Source organism: Dasypus novemcinctus, chromosome 25 (assembly GCF_030445035.2).
Source record: "Dasypus novemcinctus isolate mDasNov1 chromosome 25, mDasNov1.1.hap2, whole genome shotgun sequence".
In the NCBI taxonomy this organism is placed as follows: domain Eukaryota; kingdom Metazoa; phylum Chordata; class Mammalia; order Cingulata; family Dasypodidae; genus Dasypus; species Dasypus novemcinctus.
Window position 1 is genome coordinate 51,033 of NC_080697.1, and position 17,048 is coordinate 68,080.

General features: G+C 44.0%; 1 protein-coding gene across 1 annotated transcript in view; it reads right to left on the bottom strand.

Annotated features, from left to right (window-relative positions):
• The window catches only part of LOC101415825 (adenylate cyclase type 2-like), a 239,387-nt gene that overhangs the window by 42,489 nt on the left and 179,850 nt on the right, over nucleotides 1-17,048 (bottom strand). The window contains exons 5-9 of the mRNA XM_058287870.1: nucleotides 15,272-15,383; nucleotides 11,978-12,105; nucleotides 6,056-6,214; nucleotides 5,141-5,273; nucleotides 3,151-3,327 (exon numbers count right to left, since the gene is read on the bottom strand). Of these exons, the coding sequence (XP_058143853.1) occupies nucleotides 3,151-3,327; nucleotides 5,141-5,273; nucleotides 6,056-6,214; nucleotides 11,978-12,105; nucleotides 15,272-15,383 (709 nt within the window). The remainder of the gene's footprint in view (nucleotides 1-3,150; nucleotides 3,328-5,140; nucleotides 5,274-6,055; nucleotides 6,215-11,977; nucleotides 12,106-15,271; nucleotides 15,384-17,048) is intronic.

Genomic DNA, 17,048 nt, shown 5'->3' on the forward strand with positions numbered 1-17,048 from the left:
CCACAACAACAGCCCCTGGAAAAGGGAAACCTGTCCTTCACAGGTATACAAAAGAAATACCATAGAAAATCACATTCAAACATTTTATGTGATCCTTATTTCTTAAAAAAAAAAAAAAAAAAGGCTAGAACAAAAAGAAAACCACCAACTAACCAACAAGCAGTTGGCGTATAATTAATCTCAATAAAAGTTGTGCTTATAAGCCATAAGGAAAATAATAAATGAAATCTTAAGGCAAAATTATCCAAAGTATTTTTTTTTTCCGTACGAGTAAGAGAAACATTGGCTTTTATTGACAAGTGGAAATACACTGTAGGATGCTTCTCCTCTAACTGGCCTCTGACTATAGGAATACCCCAGGCCTCCATCCTTGGATCTCTCTTCTCTAGAAGGTCTCACCCAGCACCATCAAATACCATCCAGAATCCAATGGCTCACATCCTCATCTCCAGCTTGGACCTCTCCCCTGAGCTCCAGACCTGCACATCCACCTGCCTCCTTGTTAGCCACACTAAGATGTTTAAAAGACAAATTAATTTTAACATGTCCATTAGTAAACTTGATTTTTTTGCGTTAAAGAAACCTAATTCTCCCCTCTAGTATTCATCTTCTCAATTAATGGCATCACCATATTTCCCAGTTTTGCAGCCATAAACATTTGGGGTCATCTTCCATCCTCACTTTAACACACACCCACCCTTTCACCAAGTCCTATTAGGTCGGTTCCAAATTAGGTCCTGAATTTCTTCTTCTGTTTCCACTGTTAATATCCCAGCTTGAGAGGACAACATTGTCCCTTGGATCCCTGCCATAGCTTCCTAATTTGTCTTCCCTTCCACTTCTGCTCCATTATTCCAAAGCACCAATTATACTCTGTCCTTGCCTTGCTTAAGATCCTTCATTACACTTAGAATGAAACATGAGTGCTCTACCTTAGCGTACCTTAACCCTGATGACCTCCTTCTCTTGATATTTTGCTACTCTGTTCAGTGTTCATGACACTGCAGCCCAACAGCCTTCTCTGTGTCCCCAGAATACACCAAGCTCAGCTCTGAAATCTTAGGGCCCCTGAATTTACACTTCTCCCAGATCATGTGGCCACCTACTTCCCCAGCTTCTTCATCCTCTTCTTAGAGACTTCCCCAGCCCTCTCGCCTGCACTAGCCACATGCTTGTTGACTATCTGACAGATCATGGCCTTCTTTCAGATCACGTTTACTTTTTAGTTAAAAAACAAGAGAGGAAGATTGAGAGGACAGATATAGCAAAGTCAAAACAAGAAGGCTAAGCCCCTAGCTCTTGGGCTTGGGAGTGTAATCCTAAGATGCTGGGAGCTAAGGGCATGGGGCTACTGTGGGTTTTGCTGTGTGCTGACCTGGCCTTATCCTTGGTGGGTCAAAGGCCATATGCACCTGTGACCCAAAAGAGGGGGTGGTGAGCTCAGAGCACCTTTTTTTATACACTGCTAAGTGGGCTAATAATTATCACTGAATGTTTTCCCTTTCCAAAACCTCCAGTTCCTTCCATGCCATGGGTGCTCAACAAAGGAGAGGGCTGGTAAACATCCTCGATGTGACTTAATGTGCCCTGGATATCGACCTTTCTGCACGAATAGGAAGGTGGACGTCCTCTGTGTTGACATACATCAAAGAGGCAAATGGCCATAATTCCTAATTACTGCTTGAAAGAATACCTCAGTTTCAACTAAGACTCAGCTGGAATTGTGGACTCGTTTTAGTGACATTTCAGAAGTTCAAAGACGCTATGAGAAATGATCCCATCTGTGAGTCTACGTGCCCTGAAACTGGAAGGCCCATGGGACGTTGTTGCTCCTTGGAGGCCTGGTGAAGGCTGTGGAGCTTTGCAACAGATGCCCCACAGATGGTGGGAGGCAAAGGGTCTCTGCAGAAGTGGTTCTCAAAGTGTAATCCCTGGAGCAGTAGCATCTGCATCACCTGGGGACTTGCTGGAAACAATTCCAGAGCCCAACCCAAGACCTACTGGCTCAGGACTTCTGGAGGTGGTGCCCAGCGATCTGTGTTTGGGCAACGCAGAATCAATCTCCGAGTGATTCTGACACCCACCTCAGAGTTGAGACTGCTATTCTACCAACAGGCCAGTGGCAGGTAAAGGTGAACATTCTGAAGCTAATGCTCAAGCAGGCAGTTTTCTAACATCCTGAGCTAATTCAAAACAGCTTCTTGAATAACATTGACCCTGCCTTCTGGAATGCCCATAGCTCATCTGGAGATGGAGATGGAGGAGCCTGAAAAAATGGCTTCCTCGAGCAATGTTTTAGCAATACACTCCCAGATTTGACCAGGGCTGATGGAGGAAACACTGAAATACTGGGCCCACTGTACAGCTGCCTCTTACATCAGACAACGCCCATTTCATCCTGATAAAGTCCTTGCACAGTTCACTAACGGGAAAACTTTAGGTTCACTTGAAAACCTGGTACACGTCTTGTCAGCACCCAAGGAGAATTATGCACCGTTACATTTTTTTCCCTCAGCTGCATCCCTAACGGACCTCTGTGTGTGAAATTTTACTGAGACAGAATTTTAAAATCTACCCATGCTACTGGGATTGTTCTAAGCATCTAGCTGCATACTCTTTCCTCCTCCTATGTGTCTTCCTATTCTCCATCGCTATTTGAGCCATCTTATGCCTATGTCCTTGCTGTGAGGAGCTGTGGCATTTTACTCCATGTTGGAAGGAGGAATTATGTAAATAAGGACCTACAGCAACTGAATGTACTTGGCTGCCCAAACAGCCCGAGCATTTGGGTAACAAAGACGCTGTCTTGATAATGCTCCTCAAACTCCAAGGACATTCTGCCCTTGTCTTTTTATTAAGATGCTCTAGGCTTTCTACTTTATGATAGCAAAAAAGAAAAAACACAAAAAGAATCAAGGTCAGCCGTATTCAGTTGCTGTTCTCAGTTGTGCTATCGCTGCGTTGGGCTACGGAGTCATCATGCAAACCCACTCAAGGTCACTGTCCTTCCCTGTGTGGCTTGCTGCCCTGCCGCTCCCTGACAGCTGCTGCCGAGAGCATCTCTGGGCAATGCAGACAAGGCTCCCTTGGGCTGGGGGTGCCCAGCTTCCCGGGGCCCCAGGGTCCTCCGGGGCCTGGCGAGGGACGTACCATGGTGCTGATCTTGCCGTTCTCAGTGGTCATGCTGTCCCTGTGATGCAGGTGGGCAAAGGGCTTGGCGGCGCCCCAGGACTCCAGGTACCGCGTCATGCGCACGGAGGCTCTCATCTTGGCCCCGTCCAGGGTGTGGCGGGGTCGGAAGAGGTGCTGGGGACTCCGGCGTTCTCCCTTGGGGCAGGAAATACAGTGTCATCGAGCGAGCATGGCAGAGGCACCTCTGCGCCTCCCACTCTTAGACCCTTTCTCATCCCCAAGCCCCCCGCGTCCCTAGAGTTTTACATGGTCACACTGATGCTTTAAAACCACTCAGTTCATTCTCTACAGCTTCCTGCCTCATTTCTGCAGTATCTTTTGGGGAGAAGCAAGCCGTGTGAGCAGAGGGCTTTAGGCAAATAGCAAGACTGAAGTGGCAATGAAAACTTTGGAAAAACAATAGCCATTTTAATGGGCATTTTATAAATTAAAGTTGTGAACAGGGTAAGCTGATTGGTTGGAACTTTTTCTGGGATGTATTTTCTGAAGCGATGGCTGGAGGGGATTTGAGGCTGTTTCTCTAATGCTGAAGGGACTTCAAGGAACCTGTGCTTTTGAGTCCTTGGCCTGCAGGCAGTGCTCTGTATAGACATTTTTCAGTCCCTCCCTGCCCCCCAGGCTGATTTTCCATTGTCACACCTGTCTCTTCAGATCAATTGTCAAGTCATTTGGAAGTTTGTCTCCAACAGTGAAACTCAAGCTCTCAGGAGCGCTACCCTGAGTAACAGTCCACAGATTGATCTCGGTGTTCTCATATTGGTTGTGACCATTGACAGGTCTTTCTTGCTCTTTGCACCACTCATCAGCTGTGTGATCTTTGGGAAGTTTCTTAAGCCCTCTGAATTTCAGATTCTTAATCTGTGTATACTGATAATATCCCCTTGGCAGGAATTTGGAAAGTCAAAAGAGAGTGCCTCCTTCCCCATGGCGTGAGCCGTCAGGGGTTGCCCCTTCCCGGTTCGTGTTGGTGGGATACTTAGGGTTAGAGGGCCAGCGTCTCCTAGGTGATGAAGCTGGATCCATCTGCACACACATCCAAATGGATATGTGACACTGCTTTGTCTTTTAACAAGTTCTTCTTATATTCTTATATTTCTTATATTTTCATCCTATTTCATCTCATTAGATTTTTACCTTCTTTTTTTTTTTTAAAGATTTATTTTATTTATTTATTTCTCTCCCCTTCCCCCTCCCACCCCAGTTGTCTGTTCTCTGTGTCTATTTGCTGCGTCTTCTTTGTCTGCTTCTGTTGTTGTCAGCGGCATGGGAATCTGTGTTTCTTTTTGTTGCATCATCTTGCTGAGTCAGCTCTCCATGTGGGCAGCGCCATTCCTGGGCAGGCTGCACTTTCTTTCACGCTGGGCGGCTCTCCTCATGGGGCACACTCCTTGAGCGTGGGGCTCCCCTACACGGGGACCCCCTGCGTGGCATGGCACTCCTTGCGTGCATCAGCACTGCACGTGGGCCAGTTCCACACGGGCCAAGGAGGCCCGGTGTTTGAACCGCTGACCTCCCATGTGGTAGGTGGATGCCCTAACCACTGGGCCAAGTCCGCCGCCCTAGATTTTTGCCTTCTGAGGACCTAGATGGAATTTACCTCTTCTCTTTATTTAATTTCCTGACCACTGGCGTTCCAGGCTATGCCTGCTGTGAGGTTTGCAGAAGTAGCTCCAACTAACATGCACAACGACCGGCCCAGCAACTCACTGTGATGCCATCGTCACACAGACAAGTGGCTCAGGTCAACTGCTTCTTTAATAAATATTTGAATTCGTGATGACAAACATTTCTTCCACAAATGAACTTCCAGTTGCATTTAAAATACCTTGAGAGGTAATAACTAGCAGAAAATCAAGGTTCTTTTTTTAAAAACACCCATCAATAAAATTTGCTCCTCTCCCTTTTAACTCTTAAAAGCAATACACTAACACTTGGCATCAATACTGACCTTGGGGTTGATGACAAAATAGGTTTTCACCAGGTGCTGTTTTAAATATGGGTCTCTGACATCACCATCTCCTTCCTCCACTTTGTAAGCTCCGTTCAAGTGCTCCAAGGTGACTGAAGAGATGTGAACACGTCTGAAATGCCATTTAATAGCACAATCAAGATACAGATTTAAGGATAAATAGGAACTAAGATTTTCTGTTTGTTTGTGATTTCAGAAATAACCTATTTTACCCTGAATAAAAGAAACATTGTGATATGTTCTTGAGTGCAATTAAAGCTTATATTCTATTGACCATGACTTGGGAAGATGCTTTTAGAGGTTAGGAGCTACTAATATTTGGACTTTCTTCACACTCATAGGAATTTGCATGACATGAGCAAATAAAATTCAATTGCATGGAATTGCTGAGTGTGAAAACATGCCAAAGGTATTTGAACAAGTGTTTTGAGCTGGAAAAGTATGGATTTTCTTTCTTAACATTTGCTCTTATGTTCCTCCAAATCTGAGCATTTGCATCAAAATTCTCTTGTTTGAAAAAATCCCCATTTCACCATAGATGGAAGATACAATCTGCTCCCTTTAATAATATTGGTTTCAGAGGTCACCAGTAACAGAGGAATCCTATTTCTGGACTGCATGATGAGATATCTTTAATTCATAGTTCTGTATCAATAAATTTGAAAATAAGTAAAAGTCTATAATGAGCATTTGAGGTCCACTGCCTTTGACCCTTGGTCATGGGGGTGGTGGAGTCAGGGATTGAGTGTTCATGTTTGATTCATCTAAGGGACCACTGGGTGTGAGTAGCTTGCTAGTAATGGGAAGTGATGAAGTGATGAAGATTGGGCAGTCAGTGGTCAGCCTGCCATCTTGCTGCTGGGGTGAAGAGAGGAACCCAATGCCCTGCCTTACCCTGGGATGCCTCCAGCTTCCATGTGGTTGGCCAAGGTGACATCATGTGACCACACATCATACTGCCACTTCTGCAGACCGATGACGCCACAGAGGACATTCCCAGAATGCACTCCCACACGCATGTTGATATCAACTCCAGTCGCATCCCTCACCTTCCTAAGGAAAAAGAAGATGCATTCACCATCCAGGTAGCACTTCTTTAACTCGTGATCAAGTTTCCCGGCTTATTTCTACGTTAAGATTTCTCAGACTGGGAAACGGACTTGGCCCAGTGGTTAGGGCGTCCGTCTACCACCTGGGAGGTCCGCGGTTCAAACCCTGGGCCTCCTTGACCCATGTGGAACTGGTCCATGCGCAGTGCTGATGCGCGCAAGGAGTGCCGTGCCAAACAGGGGTGTCCCCCGCATAGGGGAGCCCCACACGCAAGGAGTGCACCCATAAGGAGAGCTGCCCAGCACAAAAGAAAGTGCAGCCTGCCCAGGAATGGCGCCACCCACACTTCCCATGCCGCTGATGACAACAGAAGCGGACAAAGAAACAAGACGCAGCAAATAGACACAGAGAAGAGACAACAGGGGGAGGGGGGGGAGTTAAATAAAATAAATAAATCTTAAAAAAAAATAAAAGATTTCTCAGACTGTCAAAACACTTCCGTGAATTTCTTCTGCAGCACAAGATTACTGCTACGAGGCAAGAGAAAGGGCTCTTCTTTCCTCTTGCTTCCAGATAAAAGCAGACACTCTCAGGCTGTGGCCAATAAAGCCAGAGGGGCCCAGGAACCAAGACAAGGCAGTGTCTCAGCTGTCATCTCTAGGTTTTCACCCAATGTGCATCAAGACCTTCTCCCGGCTCGCACCTGCTCTGTGCTCCCAGGCTAGAACTGTTGGACCTTGACCTGCCATGAGCCTCCACACCAGAAAAGGTTTTGGTATTGGGAGCCATTTGTAATTCTGGTGTTTAGCACAATATCAATTCCCAACAGGTGTTTCTGCTGATAAAAGAACACTCTGGCACATTTGTGAGATTAGCCTGGATAGGGATTTAAAGAAAATTACCATGAGGTTTAAGCTTTTCAGTTATGCTCATTCTTGAATGAAGAAGGAAAAATTACTCTTTGGTTTAATAATGCATAGGTATCATTAAAAAGAAACTAATTAAAAATATCTTTAAAATAAATTTAGGACCATACCCCTGCCTCATCAAACAGAGCCCAATGAAGTCCTCCCTCCCTCCCTCCTCTCACCTCCTTCCTACCTTCCCCCCTCCATCTCTCTCTCTCTCTCAATCTTCCCTAATTTTTTGAAAATGGCATCAACCTCTTTGACCTCATGTGACTCATCCAAACCCTCTGAGTGCTCTCCAGTCAAGCAGCGGGAGCCCCAGGCCACCTCCTGCCCTCTGCCCTGCACCACCAGTGAGTGCGGGGACTGTGCCAGCTCCACCTGCTCCTCCGATGGGCCTTTGCTCAAGATGCCACTCCTCCTGCTCCCCGCCCCCTCCCTGCCGCCCACCCCCCAGCCTCCCCATCCGTCCAGGCACGTGGACGCCACCCAGTCAGCTTCCCTCGGGGGCTCAGCAATGGCCTCACCCTGGACGCTTGCTGGGCTCCCCCTGTCTAGGCAGATGTAGGTGCCTCCCAGCCCCCAGTCACCCTGAGAGCGGGTACCACGCCTGTGGGTGCTCCTCTGCTCTGAGCATCAGCCCCATGAGGACACAGGCCACGTCCGACGTATGTGTACACCCAGCAAAGGGTTCCCTGCCTGGGGCAGGGTCTACACCCCACACAAGTCTACTAATTGATGGGGTCACTTTTGGAGGATTACTGTGCTTCTGCTGTTGGGAGAGATTATCTTTATCACAGAACTTGTGATTGTTCTTAATCTGTTAAGGAGAATAGTTGCAACCACACAGCATCTCTGTTCACACAAATAGAATCAGTAAAGAGCCGAGAGGGAAAGGTAAAAGGAGGGCAACACACTCTTGGCCTGGCCGTTTGGACAGAATTGACTGAGGAAGAAATTCTCTCTTTACAACAATCATCGTGTTTTGTTTTTTTTTTTAGAAAAATGAATTGATCAGGGGTTCAAATGACCTGTTTGGCCACAGGATACAATCTGAATGAGCTATAGAGAAATGCTGAAATCATTGCTTAAAGCCTGAAACATTAGTAGATAAATTTGTAGTTTAGAGAAATCTTCATCACTTGTAAAATTAGGCTCATGACTATAACTTCCTTAAATGAAAATATTTTCAAGTTCATGCCAGCAAAATAATCTCTCCAAGCATTGGGAATATTCCAATATTGCTTCACATGGAGCTGAAAAGCTTCTGTAGAGGGGGCCTTAGCTAGCAGGGAATGGGATGCCAAATACGGGTGGAAAATCAAACATGGAAGGGGAAAAAAAGCAGGCAAACTTGTTCTTTGACTCACTTCCCGGTTCCTATGAAAAACCTGAGATACCCTGAAAAAATCCAAGTGACAGGTTTCCTCTTTCTCCTCGGCAGGCTAAAAAATTCCAATTCCTACTCATCCCCACTTTACGATCCCATAAATAGGACAGCAGATTCTTGTCTTGTATATAAAAGAGAATGGATCAAGAATCCTGGAACTTGTCCTTTCTGTCACTGTGATGGGTAACTGATGTGTCAACTTGATCAGACTGTGGTGACCGGGCGTTTGGTCAAATACTGGCCTGGAAGTTGCCGTGAAGGCTTCACAGATGGGATTAGCAGCTACCGTAAGGTGATCTTAAGTAAAGCAGGTGACCCTTGGTAAAATGGGTGGGCCTTAGCCAATTAGCTGGAAGACCTGAAAACAAGAACCAAGGGTTCCAAAAAGAAATTTTAACTCAAGACTTCAACATCAACTTCCAGCCTGCTGACCTGCCCCTGCAAAATTCAGACTTACCAGCCCCCACAATTGTGTAAGTGAATTCCTTAAAAATACATGTTCTGTTTAGTTTTGTTCTTTTCCTGATTCTCTGGAGAATTCTGACTGATATACTGCTCTTTATTGGGGGATGTAATATAACAACATGTATTTATTGATTGCCTTATCAGCCATACTAGAGCTGAACAGGTGCCATATAATAGAGGTGAAATGGGAGTCTTTTGATCAATGAGTGACAGATCATAGGGCCTCACAGCCATTGCCTGATTTAAAACTTAAGCTTAGAATAGAAGTAGCTTAAGTAGTTGAGTGCCTGCTTCTCATATATGAGGTCCTGGGGTTGATACTCAGTACCTGCTAAAAATAAATAAATAGGTAAGTAAATAAAGTAAGCAAGTAAGTGAGTACGTAAAGCTGAGTAATAAGAATTCTGGAAACTTTTCTCAAATCTGGTGACAGTACAAAGATTCTAGAAATGTTAAGATATTACTGGTAAAATGCCAGTGGACAAAATGTGAGAATTCTTTGCTCTAAAAGCTCTTCAACTCCTTGGAATAATATAAACATAAGGGAACTTGAAAACAATTAGTTGATTCAAAAGGAGAAATTAAACTTCAGTAAAAGGTCAATTAATTAATCCAATATGTTATTGATGTACACACTTTTGCCTTTCATAAAATCTTCCCCACATGCATTTAAAAAGAAAATCAAGAAAGATGCCTTCCCCATTTTTTTTTACCCCACTTTGAAACCAGCACCAAGGTGGGTGCTGGGGAAGATTATGAATTTGAGAACAGTTGTTAATTCCATAGACCAAAATCACCTACATGTAGACCTTCAGTGTGGATACTTCATTACCTTTTAAATAAAGTAAAATGTATTTTTATGTATCAGCGAAGACAAATTATTTAATTATAGGAAGAAGCAAGTAGAACATGGTGATTTCTCACACAATGTATTTTATTATATGGAAATTGTGTCCGCACTGACCTCTCCCCATTGGGGCTCATCTTCAAAGTCACTTTATGTCCCTCCCACCCCCTGTGCTGAGTTTTCCCACACACCCTGCAGTGATGGTCACTGCTCCTGAGGTAGTAGAGCTGGCACACCAGGTCCCTCAGACTCATCTGGGAAATCCTGGGGCAGTGGGCTGGGACTGGGGGGCTTTCGTAGCTCTTCTGGGCAACACTGGAACCCCCTTTAAGCCTGGGAGTCACTCTCAGCCCGAGGCCAGCACACGGAGGGCCAACCCCAGGGACAACTTGACTGGCTGCTTCCTCCTTAAAGCTCTATGGGGTCTAATCCTGAGATAAGGAAATGGAACATGGATCACTTGATTCCAACCCAGCTCAGACCAAAAATGGAAACAGAGGACGGGGTGCAACCAAGGAATTGAAGAGACAATAAAAAAATCCAATCAACTAAAATCCCTAAATCATGCAATCAGCTCAATCATTTATAAGATTATTCCGGCTTCTAAGAAAGGCATCACTAAAGAAGGAGACACCATGGCAAATTAACTTTTTACCTTATATTTTTACCCTGTACTTGTCAATGGTTATGATAACATTATAGTTTTTTTTTTTTTGCAAGAGGGGGATCTCGTTTTTAATCAAAATTGACACAGATATGTTTGAGAAAGTAGGTGAGACAGGCAACCCCAGGATAGCTGCTTTTATTCATTGATTTGTATACATGAAAGAATCCGAATGGCATTTGGCAAATATGATGATCCTTGGACAAAATGATTAGAGAAGGGCTATCTTTTATAAAAGCCATGAGGGGGTCTTCCCTGAGTCCCTGGGAAGGGGGTAGAATGAGGAGTGGGGAGAGAAAATTCACTCCAGTTCTTCATGAGACGCTCAGCTTCTGAATGGGCTGGCATGGAAGGAGAACATTATTCTACGTCAGCCAATTTCTAGACTTACATAGACGGTGTAGCAGTTTGGCATTATTGATGAATTCTAAAAAAGAAATTGAATTATGTTTGTGAACGGGTCTTTTCCACTGGGCATATTAGATTATAATGGATTTGGGGGTTTCACTTTTACTTAATTAAATAATGATTAATCCTACCATAGAGAAGGGAGGTGGGAGTTTTGAGTTGCAGCCCAGGAAGTAAGCACACAGAGAAGCAGGAATGTTAGATGCGGCAGAGGCCTGGGAAGAGAGACGAGCCGTTTGCCTGATAGTTCAGAGCTGACCTTGTGGAGAGAACAGAACAGCTGAGACCGGAGAGAAAAAGGCCCTGGGACAGAGACAAGACTTACCCCAGCCTACTGCTGAGATTGGAAGAAGCTGGGACCGTGGAGCCTAAAGAAGAGGAAGCCTGAACCCTGGCAGCCATAGGCAGCCATCTTGCTCCAGCATGTGGCAAGAGATTTTGGTGAGAGAAGGAACTTATGCTTTATGGCCTGGTAACTGTCATCTTCTAAAATCAATACCTTTTATAAAAGCCAACAGATTTCTGGTATTTTGCATCAACCTTCCTTTGGCTGACTAATACAGAAGGAAACAACATATACAATGCAAGAAACATATAGATAAAACTGGAAACTAAATTCACAGAGCCGAGCAGTTTTAACTAGACAAAGAGATTTTGGATAGGATTTTCAAATTAATTTCAGTTTGATGCTGAAAATTATCTCATCTCCTTTAACAGATGTACAGCCATGTTATCTGCCAGGCATCAATAGAGATGATAAGAAAGCAGGTATCTTCCCTTTAAGACCAAAGGAGACACTCAAATAAAAAGTTATCACCTTTAAAACCAACCAAATGGTCCCCCCATAGGGTCCTACCTCAGTTTTGCTGTCATCTGAAGGTAGTAATAATAATAACATAAAACACAAAGCTCTTCTTCTGGCCTAAGTCAATGACACACCAACAAATGGGTCTCTCTGCATTTATATTCATATGAACAATAATATACTTAGTGCCAGTAGCCAGGAATATGGAACAGTGCAGGTGAGAATTACAGTTTAGAATTGAGATATGGTTCAAGATAACTTAATGAACATTACACTTACTTTATGGCTTCACACATGTCCAAGCCCATTTTCACACAGTTCTTGGCATGGTTAGGAAGAGATATGGGGAGTCCAGACACACAGTAGTAGCAGTCTCCTAAAATTTTTATTCTCATACATTCATTCTCCTGGAAGAAGAAATCATAGAGTTTCAGTCCCATTAAGCACTTGTGCAATGATTTAGGTGTACCAAGTCTCATCAAACGCTAGATCTACTGACCCTCTATGGGCCTTAGAGCTGGTAGGGACAGAGAAATGAGAATGAGTTGGGTTTCCTGCCATTCTCCAATTGGATGAGCTACCCTCACCCGTAAAACATTTGCTGAAGCCAGAAAAATAAATGAAAGTGGAAGAAAGGGAATGCAGACAAGATGCTCTAAAATGATTTACACCTAATAGGAGCAGAGGAGTTTAATGGAAAGATCTTTCTCTAAACATTGATGCTGAGAACAAACACAGAAAACCAGAGAAGAATTTTTTGGGGTGGGAAATGGCCAGCAGAACTCATTTTGAATTGAAATTCTATGTCTTCCCTTACAATGTTCATGGTTTTTCTTCATTTATTTTAAAGCTGAGGCAGATTCTTACCTGCAGGCATGTAGCTTCTTAGAACCATCTCCAAAATCTAATAAACAGCCTTTCAACATTGCCAAGTGATTAAACTTCATGCTGATCTTAGGTTAACGCATTTTATTATAACCCTTCATTACTTTTCTTCTCTGGGTCGTACTTAAAATATTTAGGCTTATAGTATTCATGTATGTCAATCAGTTTCTAACCTTTTCAACCAACTTATGGAGTATTCACGAAAAGTAATGAAAAATCAAAGATATGCAAAACAAAATTTTCCCTCTAATAACAACAAAAGTTTATGTATGGACTGAATTAATCTGAAAAACTAAAATGAATATATGTCTTCTTATTCTTAAGCATGGGATAGGTTTGCTGAAGCTTTTGTGCCTTTTTCTCCCTGTCTGACAGGGAGCCCACAATTTACAATATAGTTCATGCTTATTAATGGAACTATATATGATGCACTTAGTAATACCTAATAACAATATTATAAGTAATAAAAAGGCAAAGGAACAATTGCTTATTAGTATGCGCCCCCCATATTTGCTAAATGGATATATTGAGTCTAGAACACATCAGGGTTTATTTATAACATCAAATCAATGGACAATGATTTTAATGATTTTATTTTCTTTATATCGTGTTCACTCAATGGACTGGGCCATCTGTGTGCTTATAATGTTCTCCTTCCCCATTTTATTTAACTCGTAGCTGTGAACTGATGTCTGAAGCACGCTGGCTCCTTTGACTGCCCATGGCTGGACCAGGTTGCCCTAGGCCAGACTCAGCTGATGCCTGACCTTCCTATACAGTGATGAAGAAGAGTGTACCAGCAAGTAGTCAAGGAAAGACCCAGATGAAGAACAGTGGCAGGAGGCGGGGAAACTTTGCCCCGTCCTGGTTATGATGAAAAGGAAGATATTTGTCCCTCAAACTCCCATGGCCTGTAGGGTTTGGGCAGAGGGGGATTTGCTGCCATGAGGCCTTCTTGAAATCTTCACTGTGATCATCTGTAGACCCAAAATTCAACGATAATTGCCCTACAGGGTGAGAGAAAGAAAGAGTGTGTGTGTGTGCGTGTGTGAGAGTGTGGAAGGGGTGGATGTGGCTGGAGGCTGCTAAGGACTCTTTCACACCCTGGAGTCCAGGCAGATTCTGGGAGGCAGCACTGCTGACGTTAAAGTCCATGCAGACATGGGGTCACCGACACTGTCAACCCTGTTGAACAGACTGGGTGTTTCTTCCTCGCGACCCAGGAGTCCAACAAAAATGACCTTTGATTACTTCAAACTTTCATGATGTAATTTAAATGTCAACTTTCCTTTTTCTGTAGATGTGCACCCATAAAACTCAACCCCTGGCTATGGCTTGGTAAAGGAAGGAAGTAGAGCTGTGCTCATAGTGATGTTTTAATTAGCAAGTTGGAAAGCCTAAGGTGCTGCTTGGGGAACCTGACAAAGAATGATTGTGGAAACATATACAAGCTAGACTTCATCCCCGGAGGCTTGGCCAGAACATCCCGTATTCTTGAGAAGTGAACAAAATCTCAGGATGACCTAAATTCATGACCACCTCTTCCTTACATAAATAGCCAATTTTAGATTAATGAAGTATTTTAGGTTGGAACAGTCCATAAAAAGGAGTAAGCCAACTGGACATCTTTTATGAGAAGTGAAGGATTGGTGAGGAAGAGAAATTTTTTCTCGTCAGTATTCCCACCAGAATCCATAGAAGCCCCAGTAAGTAAAGGCCAGTGTGGTTTTCAATGACTTGTCTTCTTTCCCTGGGCTGAAATTTCCCATAAACGAATGGCAAACACGGACCTCAGTACTTTTGGTCAAATGTCACAGGGTCAAGGAACAAAAACGAGGCCATAGCAAGTCACAGGTTTAGATAGAAGCAGTCCATATTTGTCTGAGCTTTCTAGGGCTACTGTGATGAAGGCCTTCAGACTGCGTGACTCCAATGACAGGAATTTACTGTCTCCCAGTTCTGGGGGTGTGGGGAGGATGATGCTTGCTCCCTTCCTCCTGGCTGCTGGCAGTGGCCCGTCCTCCTCGTTGCTCTGTAGCTTGAAGCTGCAGCACTTCTTCCTCTGCCTCGTGTCACAGGGCCTTTGCCCTGAGTCTGTCTGGGCTCCTACTTGCCTTCTTCTAAGGCTACCATTCATCCTGGATTAGTGCCCACTAACAGCTTCATTTTAACTAGTCACATCTTCAAGACCCTATTTTTACATGAGGTCACGCCAGGAGATGGGGCATTAAGACTTGGACATGGCTTTTTGGGGGACCCACAGGAATCCGATTTCAAGGGTTCTTCCAAAGCACTGCATAACAGTATGAACACGTGGTGGTTGTAGCTCAGTGCCAGGAAAGCATTTACCAGCTCCTTCCCATGCAAATGCCTGAAAGAGAAACTCCACACAGCATAGTGCAGAGAGAGGCGCACATTGAATTTCCTCATCATGAGTGTATGCTGAATTAATATGTAAGTACAAGTGTTAAAAATAGATGAAGACATGAGATTATTGTATCACATGGCATTTCTCACACCTAACACAGGTTTGTGACTTTTCAGGATTCAACAGCATATAAACCCAAGAATTTTGTAGCATTCTTAAAGGATGCTGTCATGAAAAATAAAAATTTGATAAGAAAATGGGGCAAAAGTAAGTCAAGATTTTGTATACCCTCAAGGTAGAAGGCAACACGTGATGCTCACCTTTGCAATTTGATCAAACTTTCCGAAGAGTTCGTTCAGCATGTGGACGAGTTCTCCTGGGGAGCAGTCACTGGCCAGGCGGGTGAAGCCCACAATGTCAGCGTACAAGATGCTGTGAGAAGAAAGGGGAATTGGCAGTGCTTGCAAGGTTATCGTCATTAAGAAATGGTGATCATTTTTCCTTTAAAAAAGTATGCTTCTTCACATTTTATCTTTATATTTTCATAAGAAAAATATGCCACATGCCATTTCCCTGGATAGAGGATGTATAACATTCTGATAAACTTGCCCGCAATTTTACTTTTTTTGATGTTAAGCCATGTGGCTTTCTCCATTCCTAAGCCATTCTTGTTGACCCCTTCCTTCCCCTCAGTCTTGTCCCTGCCCCTCCTTTTCTGGATTGTGTGTTTCCCCTCCTCGTGTTTCATTACACTGCCACAATCTAAATGATCAACTGAACATATCTTTCTATGTGCCTTGTTACATGAATTTATGATGTAAGAATTCTGAAAACAGGAAAGAACAAAACAATGAAAGGCCTTAAAATGGGCCTTTTCCTTGAACAAAGACTCCTTAACTAGTGCTTCCTTCCTGCCAGCACAGAGCAGACATGGTGCATCTTCCTAAAGTTCAGCATTTAGTTGGAGTGAGGAATGAAAGAAATAAGGACAACAACCAATGTCCAATTACAAATGACAGTAAGTGCAAGAGAGGAAAACGACCAAGTGGCATGAGAGGCAAGAGCAGGGGTGGTTTAGACTGTGCAGGCCAAGGAGTCCTCCAAGGAAATGACAGGGCAGTGAGCCCACATGGGTGGAGAAGCATGGGGACAGAGAAGGGAAACCGAGCGCCCAGGTGTGCACTGCAAGGTTTCCCACACAGGTTTGCAGTTTGGGTAAGGCCATATAAAGAAACCTGAAAGTCCTACTGGCAGTTTGGGGTTCAGACAGGCTGGTTGCAGAGGTCTAAAGTTGGGTTAGAGGTCACTCTGTAGCAGGGAGACTGAAAAAGGAAGAAGGCAATGGAGATGTTATGTACAATGGATTATGGCAGAGGAAGCACAGTGTGCTATGGGGTGGCCCAAGAATGGAAATTCACCCAGAATTGATCAGATCTCTCTGGCTGCAGAAACCTGGAGGCAGTAGGTTCCCTTAGAACAGTATCCCAGTAATACAAGAGAGCCTGTGGGGAGGTCTCAAATGTGGGGAAACTGAGATATTGAGATATTGAGGTGTGAGAATTAACCAGCCATCTTCAGTAATTCAATGTTGGGGGGAAAAGGGGTATAGGGGAGGGAAGCATTGAGGGTGAAGATCCAGTTTTTGGCTAAGCTATGGGATTCAGAAACCTGGGTTTGTACAGGCCTAAAAGAGCTTGTTGTAGAAGGTAACTAGTTCAACTTAGGTTTCATTGAGTTTGATGATGAGTCTGAGGACCACCCAACAGGAGATGCTCACTGGGTGGATGAGTGTGGAAAACCTTGTTTGTGTTTTAGGCCTTCTCATCATAAGGATGGAAACTAAAGTCCTCATGGAGTGAGCTGAGGAGACCAGAAGAGAGAATTCCAAGGGCTATAAGAGACCCCAAGAAGAAAGGGAAGGGAATACAATGCAATGGGGAACAGAAGATGAAGAACTCTTCAAGCTGGAGGGAAAGGTCAACAGGATCCTGTGTATCTGAGAGGTCATTGGAACATGGAAGGGAAGTTGGTGATGAATTTAGCAACAACGGTTTCGGTGGAATGGTGGGGGTTAAACTCTAAGGACTGTGATTTGAG